General features: G+C 41.3%; 3 protein-coding genes across 6 annotated transcripts; 1 reads left to right on the top strand and 2 right to left on the bottom strand.

Annotated features, from left to right (window-relative positions):
- Positions 1-318: 318 nt before the first annotated feature.
- Positions 319-10287, bottom strand: TCTN2 (tectonic family member 2). Its single transcript, XM_064675151.1, has 18 exons — positions 10131-10287; positions 9301-9414; positions 8930-9003; positions 8054-8249; positions 7729-7829; positions 7280-7476; positions 6930-7053; positions 6151-6286; positions 5443-5508; positions 4512-4640; positions 4153-4230; positions 3756-3836; positions 3320-3431; positions 2830-2933; positions 2251-2407; positions 1466-1591; positions 1303-1391; positions 319-534 (listed from the first exon to the last, which is right to left on the bottom strand). Exons 1-18 carry the CDS (start codon positions 10210-10212, stop codon positions 428-430), a joined length of 2073 nt encoding a protein of 690 aa, XP_064531221.1. The 5' UTR covers positions 10213-10287; the 3' UTR covers positions 319-427.
- Positions 10288-11065: 778 nt separating this feature from the next.
- On the bottom strand, positions 11066-16084 carry GTF2H3 (general transcription factor IIH subunit 3). Of its 2 annotated transcripts, none has more exons than XM_064675167.1 (13): positions 15973-16084; positions 15693-15772; positions 15342-15451; positions 14580-14743; positions 14259-14321; positions 13993-14022; positions 13487-13515; positions 13328-13402; positions 13015-13068; positions 12717-12785; positions 12465-12600; positions 12346-12382; positions 11066-12254 (listed from the first exon to the last, which is right to left on the bottom strand). In XM_064675167.1, exons 1-13 carry the CDS (start codon positions 15980-15982, stop codon positions 12185-12187), a joined length of 927 nt encoding a protein of 308 aa, XP_064531237.1. In that variant the 5' UTR covers positions 15983-16084; the 3' UTR covers positions 11066-12184. The 2 variants fall into 2 exon arrangements, with proteins under 2 accessions (XP_064531237.1, XP_064531238.1); XM_064675168.1 differs by having other exon boundaries at positions 15342-15448.
- On the top strand, positions 16033-19713 carry EIF2B1 (eukaryotic translation initiation factor 2B subunit alpha). 3 transcript variants are annotated; one of them, XM_064675162.1, is made up of 9 exons: positions 16039-16123; positions 16465-16566; positions 16639-16775; positions 16849-16965; positions 17094-17206; positions 17839-17907; positions 18490-18565; positions 18763-18888; positions 19313-19713. In XM_064675162.1, exons 1-9 carry the CDS (start codon positions 16111-16113, stop codon positions 19466-19468), a joined length of 909 nt encoding a protein of 302 aa, XP_064531232.1. In that variant the 5' UTR covers positions 16039-16110; the 3' UTR covers positions 19469-19713. The 3 variants fall into 3 exon arrangements, with proteins under 3 accessions (XP_064531231.1, XP_064531232.1, XP_064531233.1); XM_064675163.1 differs by lacking the exon at positions 16039-16123 and adding an exon at positions 16281-16308; XM_064675161.1 differs by having other exon boundaries at positions 16033-16123; positions 16465-16965.
- Positions 19714-19732: the final 19 nt, after the last annotated feature.

Raw genomic sequence — 19732 nt, 5'->3', positions numbered from 1 at the left:
TGAGGACAACCAGTGAACGTTTCCTGCCCTGTGGAGCCCAGGTTGCCAATGCAAAGCATTAACTGGAAAAGAGAATTTTAGGTGGACACATGAAAACAGCTGAAGCGTTGTGACTTTTCTGAAGTGTGAGCAGTCTGCCCACTGCTCCAAAAATAGGAGTTTGCTGTGAAGAGGAGCTTCTACTCCAGGAGAAGAGAACCAGCTTGAGAGGATAAAGATCCATCCATGAGGATGACCCCAACCCTGCTGTAGCCTCTGGGCTGAACTTGCCACCCTCTTGAAGTCAACTCTGCACTCTGCTGCTCCAAACACAGAGTCTGGAGCTTAAAAATAATTTATTACTTTTGGTTTAAATAACACAGCCATTTTCTGTACACTGTAAAAGTACTGATTTTATGTATTTTTAAATGTTTATATAAATTTTTACCTATCTGTTCCATAATTTAGAAAACCAAGGGTTGCTCATAATTACTGCAAGTAAAACAAGAAATGCCAATAGCAGGCCTTTAGCAAGACATTGGGAATATGGTTCTCCTGCAAAAGAGAAAGAAAAAAAAAAGTGTAAGTATATGAGAGCTAAATTTTAGTTTAGACAACAACCCAAGGATACAGATTAAAATATACACATTAATGCAGCACAAAGCAAGGAAGTAAAATGCTTCATACTTGTGAAACTTCATACTTTTGTGTAACTTTAGTTCCTGAAGTTGTGCAGATAATAAACACAGGCAGTTGCCTCTATCCATGACACTCCCAGGAGAGTCCAAGTGCCCTTTGAAATCCCAGACATTTAATCTATGGAGTCTCCCATGAAACATAATCCACCACAGTTTTACACAGAAGAAATTTAAAAATTATCTGTCTTAACAATATGGCAAATTTTTACTGGTAAAGTGAGAAACAAAGTCTCCCTCCACCCTTCAAGAGCAATGACGCACTCTGACAGTGCTACAGTTACAGAACAATATTATAAAGTGACATATTCTTTTCCTTAACCAGCATATGTCACTCCAAACCCCACAGGGGAGTGAAAAAGAATCTCTCCCTGCCAAACTGATGCTCACAAAATTTCAAGCTTGCCCAGAAAGTACTTCTAGTAATTATTTCTTTCCACTAGTCTAACTGAGAAATTAATGCATTGTCAAAAAAACAATTAAACAGACTTTCTGGACTGTGGTTTCTAAAGGAGAAATTTTAATTCCCCACCACAAAGCATTCTTTCAGACCGAACTCCACACATCTAATTATGTTCCAAGGAAATGTGGCCAGTTTGTGACATCCCACATTGTTTATTGTTTTTACCTGTGTAAAACCGTGTCAGTGGATAAAACAGTTGTTGCAAGCACACGTCATTTTGATTGCAGTCAAATTCCACATAAATCCTGTGGTATCTGGAAAAAAAGGACCCTTTTGGTCAGTGCTGTTCACATTGCTGAGCACAGTGTGAAGTTTTCAATGTTTTTACCTTGTCTTTCGAACGGGTGGCTGAGCTGGGACTTTAATGAACTGAACAGAAGCCGTGATGGGCAGGAAGCTGAGGCTGTTTCCACAGCTCAGCCCACACTGGAACTGCCATAGGACTGTTGAGTAACTGTAACAATAAACACAACTTTTACTTGAGGGCTGTAAATGAAAATTTAGAGCCTAAACACAACCACAAAAGGACAAAATACACAGTATTTGGAAGGAGGTTGATAATCCCTGGATTTCCCCCCATGCAGGGGGAGAACCCAAGCCTGGAAATGAGCTAAAATGGAACAGAATCCCATTTATTTAATTGGGATTGACTTGGCAGAGGAGGGGAAAGTGTTTGCAAAGTGAAAATTCCGTTTCAGGAAAGAATAAATCATTTAGCACAGCTCCCAAGAGCTCTGCAGTGGGATAAGCCAGAACACAGGACAATGTTGTCACTTCCACCACGTCACAAGAAATTAAAACACTCTCCTGATGGGATGCCCTGGGTCTGCCCACTGCTGGCAGCATCACAGATTTTATTTAATGTTAAGTGAAGTAGAACTATTATGTGGTTTTAAGCACTAGTTTTGTGGGTTTTTTTCATTTGAGAATGAGAAAGGCTAACCTGGTTGTGATCAAAGGAATTTGGGCTGCAAAAATAAAAGGCTTGTAAAAATTTTAAGTAACAAAATACAATTTTTTGTTTCTGAAGTTTAAATCTGGATTTGTTAGGTAAGGAAGGCTCAAAATGAGACATTTATATTGTGAGATAACCAGAGACACAACTCACTCTACCTGATCTGCACAGCAAGAATCTGTTGCTGGGGAATCCCTTGCACTGCTCCCACTTCAGCAAACATTATGTGAATATTCAGGTTTGCAGGAATATCTGGACAAAAGCCTTTTAAGTTTCCAGTGCTCACATTGGTATCAGAATTAAATGGATCAAGACCTATGGAGAACAGAGTTATTTAAATATAAATATTAAAGAAAACATCATATATTCCATCGTTAGATTATTGTCATAGTCCAGTGAAACACTGGTAAACTGTCACACAGAAACAGATTAAAAATGCTTTCTCTATATAAAAAACACACAAAGAAAATTATTATACTTTTATTATTTAAAGGATTATATATTTATCTGTTGATATCTATTTATCAATAGGTAAATGCCAAGTCATATGTGTACAGGCTGGCAGTAAAATATTCAGTATCCATACACATACTGAGTTATATGCCTATGTGTCCTCATACATGGAGAGATGGATCCAGACATATCAGTACTTTAGGCATTTGAAATTATGTTTGGGGTTTATTTTGAGATGCTCTATTCAGTTATGTTCTGTAAAGAACAAACCAAACCTCACTTACGTATGATTTCCACCCAGTCATCTGGATCACTGTAACTGGAGTTGTCCCTCTTTCCAATGCGAGTAGCTTGTATTAATGAATTCAGTTTCTCAGTTACATTTCCTCTGCAAAATAAGAATGTAACATCACAAAGGAGGTAAATCTGTACTGTCTGCCACTCTGGGTTGCAACCTTATTGTATCATAAGCTCAGTTTCCTCTGACAGGTGTTACCACTCAACAAAAATAAACTCGAACTTGTCAGTTATCTGCTGAAGGGAAGAAATGGCAAAGTATTCCACCCCAACACAATCCTCATTTAAATACAGACTGAGGCTGTTATTATAATTTCCCTTTAGAAATGAAGTGAGACTTTTAACCACAGAAAGCTGAAACACACACATGAATATTTAAAAAGAATGTTCCAGTGCTGGTAAGAGGCATTTGTAGACAATCATGTAATAACCAACAGGAGGGATACAGGGAGAAACAACTCAGCTTATGTGGCTCACCTTAAAAGGCTGCAATCTTCATTAATCCCAACTTCCAGAATGCACCCAGAGTAGGAGTCTACTCCAAATAAAACTGGTGTATAAGTTGCTGATGCACATAAGCCTCTGCCAGCTGTGAAATGAAACCATCTTACTTGAGCTTTCCTATAGCCACCTTTGGATCTCTAGCTTTCAGTTTTGTGCAAAACATCAAACATTAGAATGCAAACTCAACATGGTAGAGTTCAAAAATAGATACAAGTCAATTCAACATACATTTTGCAAGAAAGCATTGGAGGTTTTCTCACCATCCTTTAAACAAAGGCTTGGGAAAGAAAACCAAAATCTGGAGCAGATTTTTAACTAAAATATGTTTTAAAAAAAAATCCTAAAACCAACAAAGCCCCAACACTTTAGCATTAACTACAGTTGAAGTTGCAACCTCACAAGCCAGTACCTGGCTGCCAAATGTTTAGGTTTCCATGAGGATCAGAAGCATTTATATTTGCAGCTCTCACTGGTTTTCCAACTTGATAACCTAAGAAGAGAAGGGTAAATCATGAACATTGTATAAGAATCTATAAGCATTAGCATTGTTTTACTAGTAAATGTCATCAATCTTGAAGTAAATGACCAGGCATTTCCATTAGAGTGGGAATAGCCTCACTTTAAATAATCAATAGCTTTGCAACAAAAGCCTAAGAACCAATCTCTGCTACTGGCAGTGCAGGAAGGCAGGAAGGTGAAGGCTGGCAACATAAGAAAGTATGAAAGAAATATAAAACATAATCACAGATAATAATCTGCACAGTATGATTTTTTTTTCTTTTATAGGCAAAATAAAGTAGTAATACCTGTATTCTCAGGCAGTTCTTCTCCATTAGTACTCTTTAAACTCAGAAATTCAACCGTGAATCTCTGTGTCAGTATTTCTGGTAAAAGAGAAAAATATGACTTTACTTTTAAATGAGTAAAGTAGCAACAAGTATGGTGTAAATCAGCAAAAACTATGCTCTGTGTAGGATAAAAACTTTGGTCCTTCAGTAATAAGAGAAGATTCAAAATAATACAAATTAATGGAAATAACCCCTTTTCTTTCCAGAGCCCCAGGGAAATTCATTTAAGAAGTATTAGTAAACAAGAAATTCTATCACAGAATTTCCATGTTGAAGAAAAAAGTACAATAAAAAATCATTACAAAATGTCATGATACCTCCATCACACAAGCTTCCAAGGAAGACTGTGACATTTACTTGCTCAATGTTCTTGTCTTTGCAAATGAATGTATAATGCTCTGCAAAAGTTACATTTTGACACAGAACCTCGGCAGGATGAAGGTTTTCTGGCAGAAGGAAAAAAAAAGGCCATAATGAAAAGCATTCTAATTAGAAAGCTCTGTTACTGCAGCTCAAAAAGAACACATTAAAACCCTGGCAAAATTCTGGGAATTACAACATTCATCTTTTTGAGAATTGATTCTACTGTTTAAATGTGCAATGGTACAATCTCCCAATTTATCAATATTTTAACATCAGCAGTTCCAGGTCCTTTTCTAGCTGATCCTCTGCACAAGAATCCAGCACTGGACTTTACATCACCAGCTGATGCCCTTCTCTGGACTGAAAACTCTCTCTGCTTTCCTCTCATCCCTCCCAGGGAGCCATCACTGCCCAGAAAAACTATTTAGCTTGGATTCCATTAGTTTATTATCCTCCACTGACTGGGAACCACTGTCCTACATCAAATAACTGCTGAAAAAGGCCCTTAAAAGGGCACAGGAACTTACAAAACAGAGACAACCATGTCTGCTTACAGTCTGCCCTCCACACTTACACGTTCATCCTGGAGATTTTTTTAAGCATTCTTTATATCTTTCTTTATGGTATTTGTTGGGCTTTTTTCTTCTCAAAAATTAATTTTAATGTAAGATAAGGGACCTGATTTCTTGACCAACCTTAAACAAACTGGGGTAAATTAAATACTTCCTGCTTTGCAGGAAGCCAGATTACTTTTTCAGTGTTAGTTAACATATAAGATTCCTCCTAAGAAGTGCAGCAGGTAAACATTTTAGGCATCAAAATAATCTGTGCCATATACAGTCCAGGTTAGGTAAGAGACCTATTAATTAAATGGAAGACACATACCACTTTCAGTGATGAATTTGCCCCTGTCAGTGATGGTTCTATAGGTGACATTTTGTTGGATGAAGTCTGAGAATGAAAAAGAAACACAGACCTACAGTTTTCACAACATCCTTGTTGTTATGAACATTGAGTAGAAAATTATTTAGAAAATTGATTTTGGTAAAGACCCAAACTTTTTATGTATTTTGAAAGCATAGCTAATTATCTCTGGGTCTAGTTAGACTAACAAAATTAGACAATTATGGAGCATAAAATAAAATATCTTCATGCTGGTAATCATATTATCTCAAACCCCAGAATGACTCTTCCTAAGTACTTGCTTTTGTAATGCAGAGAGTAACCACTCCTCAGTAATTCTCAAATGCTGATACTGCACCCTCCTGACAGAAAAAGGGCTCTGCAACAGTCTGAAAATAGCGGCAGAGATGCTGCCCCGTCACTTGTAGCCATAACCAGCAGGAGTCACCAGAAACAGGTAAATGGGAAACAAAGGTCAATCCCACTATTTCTTTCATGCTAAATCTTGGGAAATAGTGGGACAATTCCTAGAAGGTCATCGGGAACAGAACATCTCCAAACGTTGAACTACAGCCACCAGATAACAAAGGTGTTAGATGCAGCTACTGTGCCAACAGCCCTGGGGTTTGTTCTGTTCTAGCAGCTCTGAGAAACAGGGAACACATTCCTGTTGGGATTTAGGCAGCATACCTGCAGTGCCAGTGTTTATCCTCACATGGTGGGGCAGGCCTTCCTTGTAAGACTCCAGACTGGTCAGGCACTTGACATCAAAGTCCTGGAGATAGGCCACGGGAGCATTCCCAACACACTGCCCAGCCAGGGACTGCTGCGGGTGGGCCACAAAAATAACTGTATTGGACCCTTTGCCAGCCCCTTGCCTTTCATTTGAAGACTCTTAGTTAGTGAAATGCCCCAAATGTGCACTGCAGCCACACGTGACACTTTGAGAAACAAGTAATCTGAAGTTATCAAAATATCTCAGTCTGTAGCAAAGGAGAGGTCAAAATCTTAAAAGCACAGCTTTAAAAATAGTTTCAATGTACAGTCTGGCTTTACCCCGATTTGTCACAATAATTATAACCAAAAAAGTGTCTCTAAGATACAAAAGGAATTTCAATTATCACCAGATGACTGAGATTGAAAGCCAACTATATTGCTCAGCAGGAAAACCAAAAAATACAGAATATGGTAAGTCATAAACTGTTAACACGATGCCAATATTTCTTTTACCTCTTGAAATAATTAAAACATTACCATATGGGGGTGGGCAGGGGCATCAGGAAAGATGTTTTCTTTTAATAATGATTTTGTGCTGCTTTTTTTCTAAATTTTTTTTTATGAAAAATATATTCCACCACTTTACAAGAGCAAATTGCTGAATCTGGTTACAAGGCCACAGGGGATGTGATGTATGGAAAGTATCAAACAAACCAAGAGGAATCAAAAGCTCATAAACACAAAGTGATTACCTGGGGAATGGTAAAATATTCATTTTCTTCAGTTATAATTGGATCTCCTTGTCTGTAACCAGTGAAAAGTCTCCCAGGAGAAGTTTGTAAAGGGATTGTAAATGCAGGAACTTTGGGTGTAGAACTGCAAACAAGTTTAAAAATTAAACAGTTCTTTATTCTCTACCTCACGAATAATGACACATTTTCTTTCATGTCCCATGTTCTACTATAGCACCAATGACATTTCTCCATTTGCATTTGAAGTTCACACCCTAAAATCCTGATTTCAAAATAACTTTCATTATCAAAACAGGTTCATTTTCATGTCTAATGTGTATGGTGAGAAAATTAATTTTCTTAAGACTTACATAGAGCCATGATAAAAATAGCCAAGAAATGGTGTGTTGTCAAGAGAAGACTGTACACAAAGGAAGGGAAACCACTCAGGGGTGTATTCCATTGACTGGGAAGAGCACAGCTGATCAAAAGGTGGGTTTACATCCCCACCAAACACCCCAGTGAAACATGATCCATTGAATAACTGCTTCAAGTCTGGTGTACACTCCTGAAAGGAAAGGAATGGTCACTTTTAAGCATGGTGATGGCAGTAGCAATGGCACTATATAGCCATGTTTACAGATAAATCAAACAGTTTTGTAGAGAGAGGTCATATTTACTATTAGAAATACTGGAAAATCCAAACAAGCCCCGTGGCCCATCTAGGCTGAAGCATTCAGTACCTTTCACTTCTCCCAGATAACAGAGAGAGTTTAGAAATTTGGCAAACACTAATCAAAGTTTAATATGAAATAAGTACCAGATCACAGCAACAACGAACATCACAAGCTCCAGCTGTTAAGTTACAAGGACAAGAGCCTAAGGGCTGAAAGGCCTGGTTTGGGATGATAGTTGCATTTTCTGTAACAGAATTAGAAGAGGAGAAAATCAGATTAAGTGGATTGAAATCCAAATACACAGAACATGCACATTGCAGTTTATTCTGACTGTGAAGAAACCTTTTTTAAAATTCCATTAATGATTATTCAATATCTCTTATTGCAGCCCAAATCCCAGTTTTTCCGTGTAGAGAGGAAAAGAACAGCCAAAATGCCATTTTTTCTTTAACATATCTAAACCCTTACCTGAGACATTTCCTTCAAAGGAAGAGTTGGCAAATATTTCAGCTTGAATCAGGAGCTGTGCCAGCCTCACTGAACCACGGCAAGCTAAAACCTGGAGTGTTTCCAGCACACAGAGAGGTGAGGGGCAGCAGTCAGTGGCATTGGGCAAACACAACTCCAGGTTTCTGGTCAAGCTTACAGTCACTTTGGAAGTGTTCTGGAAAAATGCAGAATAAAGTTTGACAGCTCTTATGCCTTGTATTAAATTGCTTTTAATTATACCACTCATCAGCTTCTGAGAGAGGAGTTGGAATGAAGTGGAATAACAGGAGTTGGAGACTGGAATGACAAAAAGTTTGGTACTGTGATATGCAAATACAGGAGGGATATGAACACACAGAAAACTTTTTAGGGCATGTACACAGATTAAGTCACTTTAGAAATCACATGCACAAGTCTAAAGAAAAACATCAAATATTGAAAAGGGAATTTCAGTTTTTACAGTTCCCTTCAGTCGAAAACTGGAATGATGCCAGAGTTGATAAAACCCCTAAAGAATTACATATAACACTGAAGACAAGTCTAAGAAATACAGATGTTCTAGAGCTCATGCTGTATACTTTTTTATTTCTAGTACATCCTTCCAGCAGATCTGAAAGAGCCTCAAATGCTACAGCCAGCCAGGAAATATAAGCAGTTCTGGAGAGGAGGAGAACAAGGGACCAGTGTCAAAGTTGCAACTCCAGCAAGGGCGCTCACACAATATGTCAAGGAAAACAGGCAAGGGCAACATATTCAAATGAAGTTGTTAGTACATTAACATTATGCTAGTATTTAATTAGCCCTTAATATATGACAATCATTCCCATTTTAGGGAAGAATTAGTACTTTACATACCATACCAGGTGTTACATCCAAATTCCAATCACCAGCTCTTTTACTTCCACTGCAATTTGCAACTTGCAATTTTCCTATAGCAAAAAAAAGTATTCCACTGTCATTTAGAAAAGACTGGGAATAAGAAGTACATTTAAATTCCTCTTGTGCCTTCAGGTACACACACCCTGAGGCCCAGTTGACACAGAGTCAACAGAGAACTAAGAGTTTAATCACAGAAGTCATCTGGAGTTCCTATTTCAGTAATGATTAAAGCACTAAATTAAGTGCATTACCACTTCTCCAGCAGTTTTAATGTCAAAAATATTAATAATTCAAACGTATTTATTTACATACGGGGGAAGGAAAAGGGGGAAATGAAGTGTTCTTACCTGTCTCTTCATCTCCAGGACTTAAAATTACAGAAAAAGTAACTCCTGAAGAATTTCCAAGAAAAAATGAATTGACTCTGGGCCCTGACATATGGATAAATGAAGGCTGAAAGACTAAAAAGAGAGAGAAAGAAACAAGTCTTAATACACACTGCCTGAAAACGGTAACATCTGTAAGACATATTTAGGTCTTCTGCTTGGCCTAGATTCTTATATTCTTATACTTTAAATTGTCACAAATAGAAGAAACATATCTTGTAATGCCTAGTGCAGGGTTGTATTTACATTCTTGCCAAGGGCTGGAGCAGTGGGTTCAGCATAGCTTTCTATACCACAAGTTGATATTTGTGAAGACATGCAGCAAAATAACATCACAGCAGGAGGCTGCAGCACTTACAGCCCACGCAGATACTACACAGCTCAGGCAAGACCATATTTCACATTTCTTACTGATTTCAGCTGATACATTTAATTTCTTGGGGCCATGAATGGTGCCAGGAGTGTCCGGCTACCCGTGATCCAGGAATTGCGGGCTCCTGCCCTCAGCATGCGGACCCAGTGTCAAGTTTAGGGCTCCGAGCTGGGAGTTTCGCTGGATTTTTCGTTACAAACTTTACCAAGGTTCGACATAAGCAGCTCTACTCTCCCTCTCCGAGTCTCCCCCAGAGGCTCGGAGCACCCAAGACCTCCAACCTCGCCGTCCCCGGGGAACCCTCAGCGGACCCGCGACCTCCCCTCACGCCCACCCGGGCGGGTCCCGCCGCAGACCGACCCCCATCCCACACTCCCGGAGGCCGCCATTCCCCGCGGCCCCTCACGCCCTGACCCACCGGAGTCCCCGGCCCGCTGCCCGGGGCAGGGAGCCGCCAACAGCAGCAGCAGCAGCAGCGCCCCGAGGCCGAGAAGCCCCATGTCGCCTACGGCGGCCGCCCGGCCGCCATCTTGCAGCGCCAGCGCGGCGCCATGGCAACGGCGAGGGCGGGAACGGCGGCCGCCTCAGGGAAGGCGGCCCCGGGAGCGACGGGCCGGACACACAGCCCGGCTGGGCCGCCGCACGGTGGCGTTGCAAAATGTGGAATATGTAACAGTTACCCTAATAAAGGATGTTCTTTGATGTTTGGTCTTTGTATACTTTCAAGCCCAATCAGCAAGAAGGGAGATTTAATCCGTGAAACGGCCAGCTTTATGTTAGCAAGCTCTACGTGATGTCCACGTATTAGAAAAACAAGTTGGTATAATTGCCTTGTTAAAGTTTAGGGTTTGACTCTGCTTCAATGATCTCAGGCCTGGGGGAGGTCAACAAAACCTGGGAGGAAGGATGTACCACTGACAGTGGGCACAGTGCAGAATTTACAGCTCACAGGGACAGCTGGAGGAACTCCCAAGGTAAGGAAGAAACTAATAAGCCCAACGGAGCAACTGTGCTGGAATCAGCTCCATCTGGGTAAAAGTTAATTCTAGCAGGGTCAGATCTGCAACCACGAACCCAAGAAACCCCCCAACCCAAAGGAAGAAAAAAACTGAGCTAATTAGCATGAGAAACAAGAGAATCATTAACCAACAGAAGACAGAATATTAATTAATAAGAGAACTATGTAACTTGCAGCCATTGAACACTAATTCCTGTGTTGTTAAAATGTATAAATAGATAAAAGTTTTTACACCATCCAGTGTCACATCACATCATTACACTCACACAATAAAAATCCAAGAAAGCCATGTAGCTCGCCCTTAAATATGTCATTAAAGCAATATCTGGCCACGCTTGCAAAAGAAACAGTTTTTATTACAAAAGTTTTATACAAAGTAAATTATAAATACAGCCTTCACACAAAATGGCTTTTGGCAATCAAAAAAGCTCGTCCTGTACTCTGACAAGCCTGGAAAAAACTGGCACTAAAGCTGTTACAGTGACAAAACCTGATATCAAGACATGACAAATTCTTGTGTAGACATTAGGAAGAAAAAAATGAGTCCTTTTCTATGCAGGAAACAATTCCTCTCTGTATTCCTTTCAGGAGAATGGCAGTTACTAAAACAGGCTAAACCTCCAAACTGTAGAGCTACTTTTTAGATGGGGATATTGTTTGTTTAGTGTCAAATGCCAGATGTAAACCCACATACTAAAAAAAGAAGTGTGCCTGCTGTCATATTACAACTACATTTTTTGTTATCCAGTTTCAAAATACAGTCTTAAAGACTAAGCAGTTAGTCTGCATTTATTGGTGTTATTTCAAACAAAGAAAGGCCTTTTTATTCACAAATGAAGATATATTAAATTGAGAAATAAGTACCACAAGGACAATACAGTCAAAGGAATATGAATACATGTGAGTGCACATGTAGGGCAAATTAGCACCTTTTTATTCAAGTGGCTCCCAAACCACCTTGAAAATGTTGGCTCATTTCTTTTGAAACTGATGCTGTTTTAGTCCAAAAATTGCTAGCAAGGAGCTGAAGTCCCTGAACAACATAATGCTAAAGTTCTGATCCTACACACTAGAACTGGTCATTCTGAACTTTACAGCAACAAAAAGAACCACAGCTTTCTTGTCTTTGAAAACAACTGAGAGGTGGAAAACTTTGCAGTGGCCAGAATACCTTCAACTTCACAGGCTGTATCTCCTTACAGGATGTAACTTCTGGTTCCTCTTACAGTTCAGAATTACTGGGAAAACAGCACAGGTTACATGGTAATACAGTGATTCGTTACTTAAAGGGCTGCACAGAAGACATCTCATTTAAATATTTATCCCCTAACAAAAAAGTAATAGCACTTCATCCAGTTCTCTTTCATACCCAATAAAAGGTGCCAGCAATTTCTCAAGTAGGTTCCATTTCATGGAATTACTGGAGGAGGTAATGATGTATTTACATAATGTTGTTACGCAGCTAACTTTAATTTCTTCTTCTTTGCTTTCATGACAGGTGGCAATGATATTTTGAAAGCAGTCCTGAAAAAAAAAAAACATAAAAAAAGGAACTGTCAGCTACACTGAACATGTTTCCACACCCAGCCCTGAAATACAAAGAACAAACACTTACTCGCAGGTACTGCAAATAGGACTGAAGTTGCAGAATACTGGAAAAGAAAAGAATTGGCTTTCACTAAAATAGGTCATTCGAATGGAAGAAATCAGACTCTTAAATATTCATAAACTCACTTGACAAGCACACAGAGCACACGTAACCAATTTCAATGAGGTTCCGATGACAGAAACACGCAGCTCTGTAGTCAACATGAACAGGGGGTGGGAGGACCAGCTGTGATCTCTGCTCTTGGTCAGGGAGAAATACCCACTGCAGGGAAGGAGAAAAATACTTTGTGAATTGGACTGGTACTGCTGTATCTCCTCATCAGTGATATTTCACATCTCACACAGGAAAAACCCTCAGGTGTTTTTTCAATGACTTACCAACAAATATTGCAGGAGGGATGGCATGTGGGGCACTTTCAAATATATGCCACCTGTAATGTCACAGGCCTGCAAAGCAGAGAGAATGATCAGGTTGTTGTTTTATGACATTAACAGGATATTTAAAATGTCCTTGTACTGCACAAGGCCTGCATGACAGAACTGTCAGATCCACTGAACATATTTCCACACCCACTCTTCCTTAACGGAGGAAAAGAGCAGAAGAACATGTTGAACTATCTGGCATCAAGTATCTATGAATTAATACAAACAGCAAATAAGAACAGGAAGTCTGTACCTGCTGTAGAAGACCCGAATCAGAGTCCAGGACACAGGCATCAACTAAAATACTCTGCAAGGAAAGAGAGGAAATGCATGAAAACCAAATTCAGCCAGGACCAACGTAGCCCTACCAGTGTTCCTGACGTGACTTTTTTCCACTGCACATGCACCCCACATAGAAATGCACCTGCTTTTGCAGATGCAGGGCCACCACAGCCACAGGAAAGCTCTTCCACTTGATCAGAACGTAATCATAAGAGAAACAAACTGATTTGTCACCTTTGCACATTAATAAAAGACAATATAAATTTAAAGAAAAGCAGCTTCACCTGTTTCTGCGCTGCAAAGATCACGTTCATGAAATTCATATATTGCAACGTGCTGTCTTCTGCGGCTTTTATGACCTAAATAAAACAACTCAGACTTGTTAGCCTACATATATCACTGGATTTGAGAACCAAAAGAAAACCGACAGCAAAAGTTCTTACCAAAATCCTTGATTTCATTTCTTGATTGGCTAAGTATTAAAAAGAAAGAAAGAGAAATGCATCAGCACGTTGGTTGTACCACCACAGTTTGCCCTTTTAATTCAGTAATCTCAGTTAGATATTGAACCTCTTCCATGTTAGATCTAACAGGTCAGACAAAACACATATGTGGTCCAAACAAAAATGTGGTCCAGTCCCAGTGACAAGTATCTGTGGATTAATTCCTCTCAACCTCAAAAGAGATCCCTGTTCCAGTTTTACTCGAATGCAACAGAAAATCTGCATAAGAACATGGACTGCTGTTCAAGTCCTTTACTCCTGACTGTCACCCAGACCTACTTTAAACTGGGCAACTTCAAATGATCAGAATAAAACCTGTACAACTACTGCCAATTTTGGAAATGGGAGTGTATCAAAACATATGCATCTGTGTGTGCATATGGATTTATATTTATCCTTCAGGTTCAAATATTTATTCAAGGATTGCAAACAGGAGAAGGTGTTACCTTTCACCTCTTTGCTCATCTTGTTGATGTCTAAGGAATTAGACATTAAGGAATCTACATTCCAATCTTGGAAATAACTCCAGGATCCATATCACATATTCACCACCTTGGCCAACACACATCTAATAAGCACAACCCCCAGTTATTAAGCAAACCTTTCAGTGTTTAATATTGTAAGATAAAACAAATAGTAAAACAATTACTATTACAAGAAAAAGTCTTAAAAACAAATAAAGGCTTTGAAGATTCTGTGATCAAAAGGATACAACAAAGTGCTTTAGCAAGTGATCCTGCTAGCAGGGTTTCTGTTTGCTGGCCCTTCATCTCAGCTGCAATACAAGAAAAGTTGCAAAAGTTACTTTTAGATATAAAAAACAGTTGCTGAAACTGTCCACACCAAATACTCCAAGTTTTATCTTTGGCAAATAGTATTAAAGCAGAAACCTGAAGTGTCAAGCATAATAAATTCATCTACTTTAAACACATTAAAATTCACATGATGAAAAGAGAGGAAATTCCTAAAACTCCTTGGGAGTCCAAGTATTTTGCAATTCTGCATATTAAGCCTAGAATTTTCTTCTCCTTACTTTTTGTCATGAGGTCTTTAATCTCTTCTGCAATTGCATCATTTATTGCTGTCAATAATTCATATTTTCCATCCTTGCTGCCAGAGCAATTAGATTCCATGGAACTGCCTCCATCTCCAAAGGGATCTGCAGAAGCCCAACGCTTCCCAGGGTACAGGAAACGGCTAAAACAGAGGAAAAGCAAAGTATTCATGTTTTAGCTTTAAACCTTGTAAGAAAAACTGTCATAAATTAATTAGCTGCAGATAGCAATACTCTGAAGTATAATTTCAAATACTTTTAATACTTTAGACATTAAAGAGACTACCTAACGTTGGTGACCTTCAAACTCAAACACGAGTAAACCCCAAATTCAGCTCCCTCCTTTCAAGACATCTCTTAAGAGAACTGGCAAACAGATACTATGGCTGCACTTCGGGGAGACCCCAAGACTCACAAATATCTGCAGGGAAAATATCCACTAAACAGGAAACTTCTGCTACTTGCGTTGTTCCACTTGATGCATCTCTACAATTCTCTCTCTCTCTGTATATCTTTAAGCCTATTTAAACCTCCCTTTGTTTTATAAGCCTTTTTGTTCCTTTGTAAGGCACTAAGATTATTTCTTTCCCACAATTTTTTGCTTATATCTTCTTTTAAGACAGTGATATATTACACATGTTAACTTGGTTTCAATTATACATTTCAAGCCAGTAAGAAAATCAGATGACAGACATAGGAAAGTGCATTTGAAACCTTTACACTGTTCAGAAGCAGCTCTACCTTTCCTGTGTGTGACTTGCTATCACAGCGAGTTTGTTGGTGCGATTCATGAACAAGTGGGAATTTCCCAGCACCATCACGGCATCGATGCATTTCGACAGGGTGAACTGCTGGAAAAGAAAACAGCAGATACAGCACAATAACAGTTACACAGAAGCAACTCAAAAGAAATCTGTGGAATAACTGCAGTTAAAAAGAGTGTTCTGATATCCCTTATACCCGCTTTAGCAGACAACGTTAGGATAGTTCAGAAGTCAAAGATTAATCCTACCTCTTGCCTACTTACTAACGATTAAAAAAAAATTACACCGTTCCCCTCAGCAATGGCCACGGGCAGCACCAGGGCCGTACCTCCGCCTCTCCCAGCGCCCTCTTCCCCCACCAGATGGGGTTGGTGTCGATGACGATGACCAGCAGGCTCAGCTCGTCCTCTGCAAAGGGACCAACACAGCAGCGTCACTCGGGGCCCGGGGCAGAGGAGCCCAGTCCAGGCGGCAGAGCCGTGCCCGAGAGCCCCGCTCCGGCCTCTGCCTCCTCCACGAGGAACCCGAGCCCCGCTCCCGGCACCTCCCGGACCCCGCCGCGGGACCCCCAGACCCTGAACGCGGTACCCCCGAACCCGCCGCCTCACCCGCGCTCATCTCGCCGGTCGGGAGAAGCAGCTGCTCCCGGCGGCCTCAGATGACGCTCCGTCCCCGCGCTCCGTCATCCGCAGGCGCCCCGGCCCTGCCCACGCCCCGGTGCGGCGGGAGGAGCGGAGCGGGGAGCGATGAGCACGGACGGTACCGGGGGGATATCGCGGAACGATGGGCACGGGCGGTACCGGGGGGATATCGGGGAACGATGAGCACGGACGGTACCGGGGGGATATCGGGGAGCGATGGGCACGGACGGTACCGGGGGAATATCGGGGGGCGGTGGGCACGGACGGTACCGGGGGGATATCGGGGAGCGATGAGCACGGACGGTACCGGGGGGATACCGGGGAGCGATGGGCACGGACGGTACCGGGGGAATATTGGGGGGCGCTGGGCACGGGCGGTACCGGGGGATATCGGGGGGCGATGGGCACGGACGGTACCAGGGGTGCCGGGCCGGGCCAACGCGCCCCGTTGTCTTCCAGCCTTGATCGAGACCTTCCGGGCACAGCTGAGGGACGACCCCGATGTCGCCTCGGCCGTGGCCGCCATCCGCGCCCTGCTGGGCTTCCTCAAGCAGGACCGAGGTGGGCCCGGGTCCCCTCCCCGCTGCACCCCGGGTGTCCCCGGGGCCAGCCCCTGACCCTGCCTGTCCCCAGGAGAGACCATCCAGGGCCTGCGGAACAGCCTGCGGGACGCCATCGACACGCTGTCCCGGGTGGACTCCTCGGTGGCCGTGTCCTCCGGCGGGGAGCTGTTCCTGCGCTTCATCAGCCTCACGTCCCTGGAGTACTCGGTACGGGCTGCCCTGCTCGGCCCCGCTGTGCCGGGGGACCCTCCCGCCTCACTGGCATCCCTCTGTCTTCCAGGACTACTCCAAGTGCAAAGAAATCATGATCGAGCGCGGGGAGATCTTCCTGAGGAAAGTGTCTCTCTCGAGGAACAAAATCGCCAAGCTGTGCCACCCGTTCATCAGAGATGGTGCTGTGAGTAGGGCCTGGCAGGGTCACTCCTGTTCTAACTCCTGCATGACAAGCCATAGCACTATTAACAGAAGTAAAGGTTTCCCAAAGCTCAGCAAAAATAAATGTCTGAATTTCCTTTGTTTTGGCAGCGAATCCTGACCCATGCCTACTCCAGGGTGGTCCTCAGGGTGCTGGAAGCAGCTGTGGAGGCAAAGAAGCGATTCAGTGTTTATGTTACTGAGTCACAACCAGATCAAGCAGGGCAAGTACTCGTTAATTTGGTTTTTATCTTGGTTAACAGGGTAAGTTACAGCTACCATCAAGCCTACCAAAGCTGCTAGGCTTGGTTGCAGCATTTTAAATGGCAGCTGTCACTAATATCACATTATTCTGGACAAGTGGAAAAAACCCTAAACAGTATTGGTAATTAACTTCCCATACTAAATATTCTAATTAGTGTTATCCAGGTTTTCCTCAAATGTTTGCAAACTTTCAGGCAGTGCCAAGCAACTGCTTTACCCCTGGGAGATGGGAGAGAACCGATTTCTAATTTTCTCCTTCAAAAATAGGGCAAAATAATCAGGATTATCCTGACCATAGCATAGTGAAATGTATAGGTAAAATGTCATCTGAAGATGCCAAATAAAGTAATTACTTCAGAGCATATTTTGTTGCATAAGTGAAAGAGTAAACCCTGCTCACTGGATAATACACAGCACTAACAACACACACCACCACACCAACAATTCCTTCCATTTCTATACAATAACTTATTTTCTGTTCTACAAGAAACAGAACATGGACAGTCACGGGTTTCAGTCTTTCAGACAATATTTTCCTATCATTGTCTTTAAAGAAAAGATTTGTAAGGTTCAAACATGTTTTCTTTAACAGGCAAAAAATGGCAAAAGCCCTGAGGAAGCTGAACATTCCTGTGACTGTGATTCTGGATGCTGCAGTTGGGTAAATCTGATCGTAAATCTTAATATTTTTCATCACAGTTGTATTTTGACAGCGTTGCACATAAGTTTTCTAGAAGCTTTTTCAAACTCCAGAGGTTATTACTTAGTTTGTCATAGTCATCAAACAGGCTAAACAAGTTACACCTTTAGGTGCACAATTAGGAGAATGTGTCTGTTACAAGAAAGACAAGTATTTGCTTTTGCATGTTAGAATGAAAGGAGGAGTCAGACCTAAGTGTAGAACTCATGGAGATCTGTAAAAAAAACTGAGGTTCTACACAAAGAGGGGTAGAAAATGATATCATTTTGGGGGTTTTAAGGTGTTTGCTAAACTACCACTGCTTCGTACAAGTCCAAAACATGGGAAAAGAAAGAACTATAATAAATCTGAACCTCAAGAAGTTCAAAATGCCCAAGACGCTGCCTCCAAGGCACCTGGAATATAACAGCACATGGACTTACAAGAGGTGGAAGTAGTGCAGAAAAGTGAAAGCCTGCTTGAGTTACTCATTTCTGTTCTGTTCAGCAAATCATTTGCCATGTTACCCAGTAAGCCTCGGATTTTTTCCCCCTCTTTGAACAGCTACATTATGGAGAAAGTGGACCTGGTGTTGGTTGGTGCTGAAGGTGTCGTTGAAAGTGGAGGCATTATCAACAAGGTAATCCTGAGTTTCTTCCATCATTCTCTAAATTCTGGACTTTTAAAGTTTGGTTCCTTTGAAGAGTTTAAGGCTTTTTGAAAAGATTCTTCTATTTGGATGTTTTCCAGTAAATGTCTCTTTATTGTTGGAAACTGGGCAATATTATGTCATGCAAGCACTGAGTCTGCAATGTTGTTTTCCATCTGTCTCCACAGATTGGCACTAATCAAATTGCTGTGTGTGCCAAAGCCCAGAATAAGCCATTTTATGTGGTAGCAGAAAGTTTCAAGTTTGTAAGACTTTTCCCTCTAAATCAGCAGGATGTCCCTGACAGGTTTAAGGTAAGAGAAATTCTAATTCCACCTTACCCAGCTAAGGTGCAAACTTGTGTGTCTGTGAAAATTTTTCCTCTAAGCACATTTATCTGGATCTCTGTGCTGTGGCACGTTATGGAGCAGCTCCACTGTACAGTCATGTGCCAAACAGCCATAATTTGTCTTATTACTAATATTTAGTTCCTAAAGCAGTTCCTTTGGGGTGCAGGAGCAGTTGAGAGTAAGAAACAGTTAAACCAATACACTTTAGAACTACAAATTGTACTTTTTACAGAGATAAAGCAGCTGAGACCAAGGTCTCACCAGTCTCTGCACTTGACTTCCTTCAGTTTTACCACAAACATCTGCTCAAGGCTGTAGTACCACTCTTGCCCAAAAGAGGATTTAACTTGCAGTTGTGTAATAACTGGTGATCTCTCTTTCCTTCTAGTACAAAGCAGACACTCTGAAAACAGGCCAGAATCTCACAGAGGAGCATCCCTGGATTGACTACACATCCCCATCACTCATCACACTGCTGTTCACAGACCTGGGTGTGTTAACTCCCTCAGCTGTCAGTGATGAACTCATCAAACTCTACCTGTAACACACAGGACTCCCTGCACAGGATGTATCATCTTCAGTGACCATCAGGGCTGTAGGACTTGGAAGATGATACAAGTTATAGGAACATGGCAAGGAAACAACATCATAAGGATTAATGTAATTATGGACCACTCTTGAAAAAATTCCAGAAGTTACTACAGCTTCTAAAGACCTAAAGTAAATTATTTTAAAGATGGGTGGAGTGTTTTGATACTATAAATTAAAGTACCTTATGGTGTATTCAGACTTGTTCTGAGGTGTGCTG

This window comes from Pseudopipra pipra, chromosome 18 (assembly GCF_036250125.1).
Source record: "Pseudopipra pipra isolate bDixPip1 chromosome 18, bDixPip1.hap1, whole genome shotgun sequence".
Lineage (NCBI taxonomy): Eukaryota > Metazoa > Chordata > Aves > Passeriformes > Pipridae > Pseudopipra > Pseudopipra pipra.
Note: the sequence above shows the minus strand (reverse complement) of the source record. Positions and strands in the feature narration are given on the sequence as shown.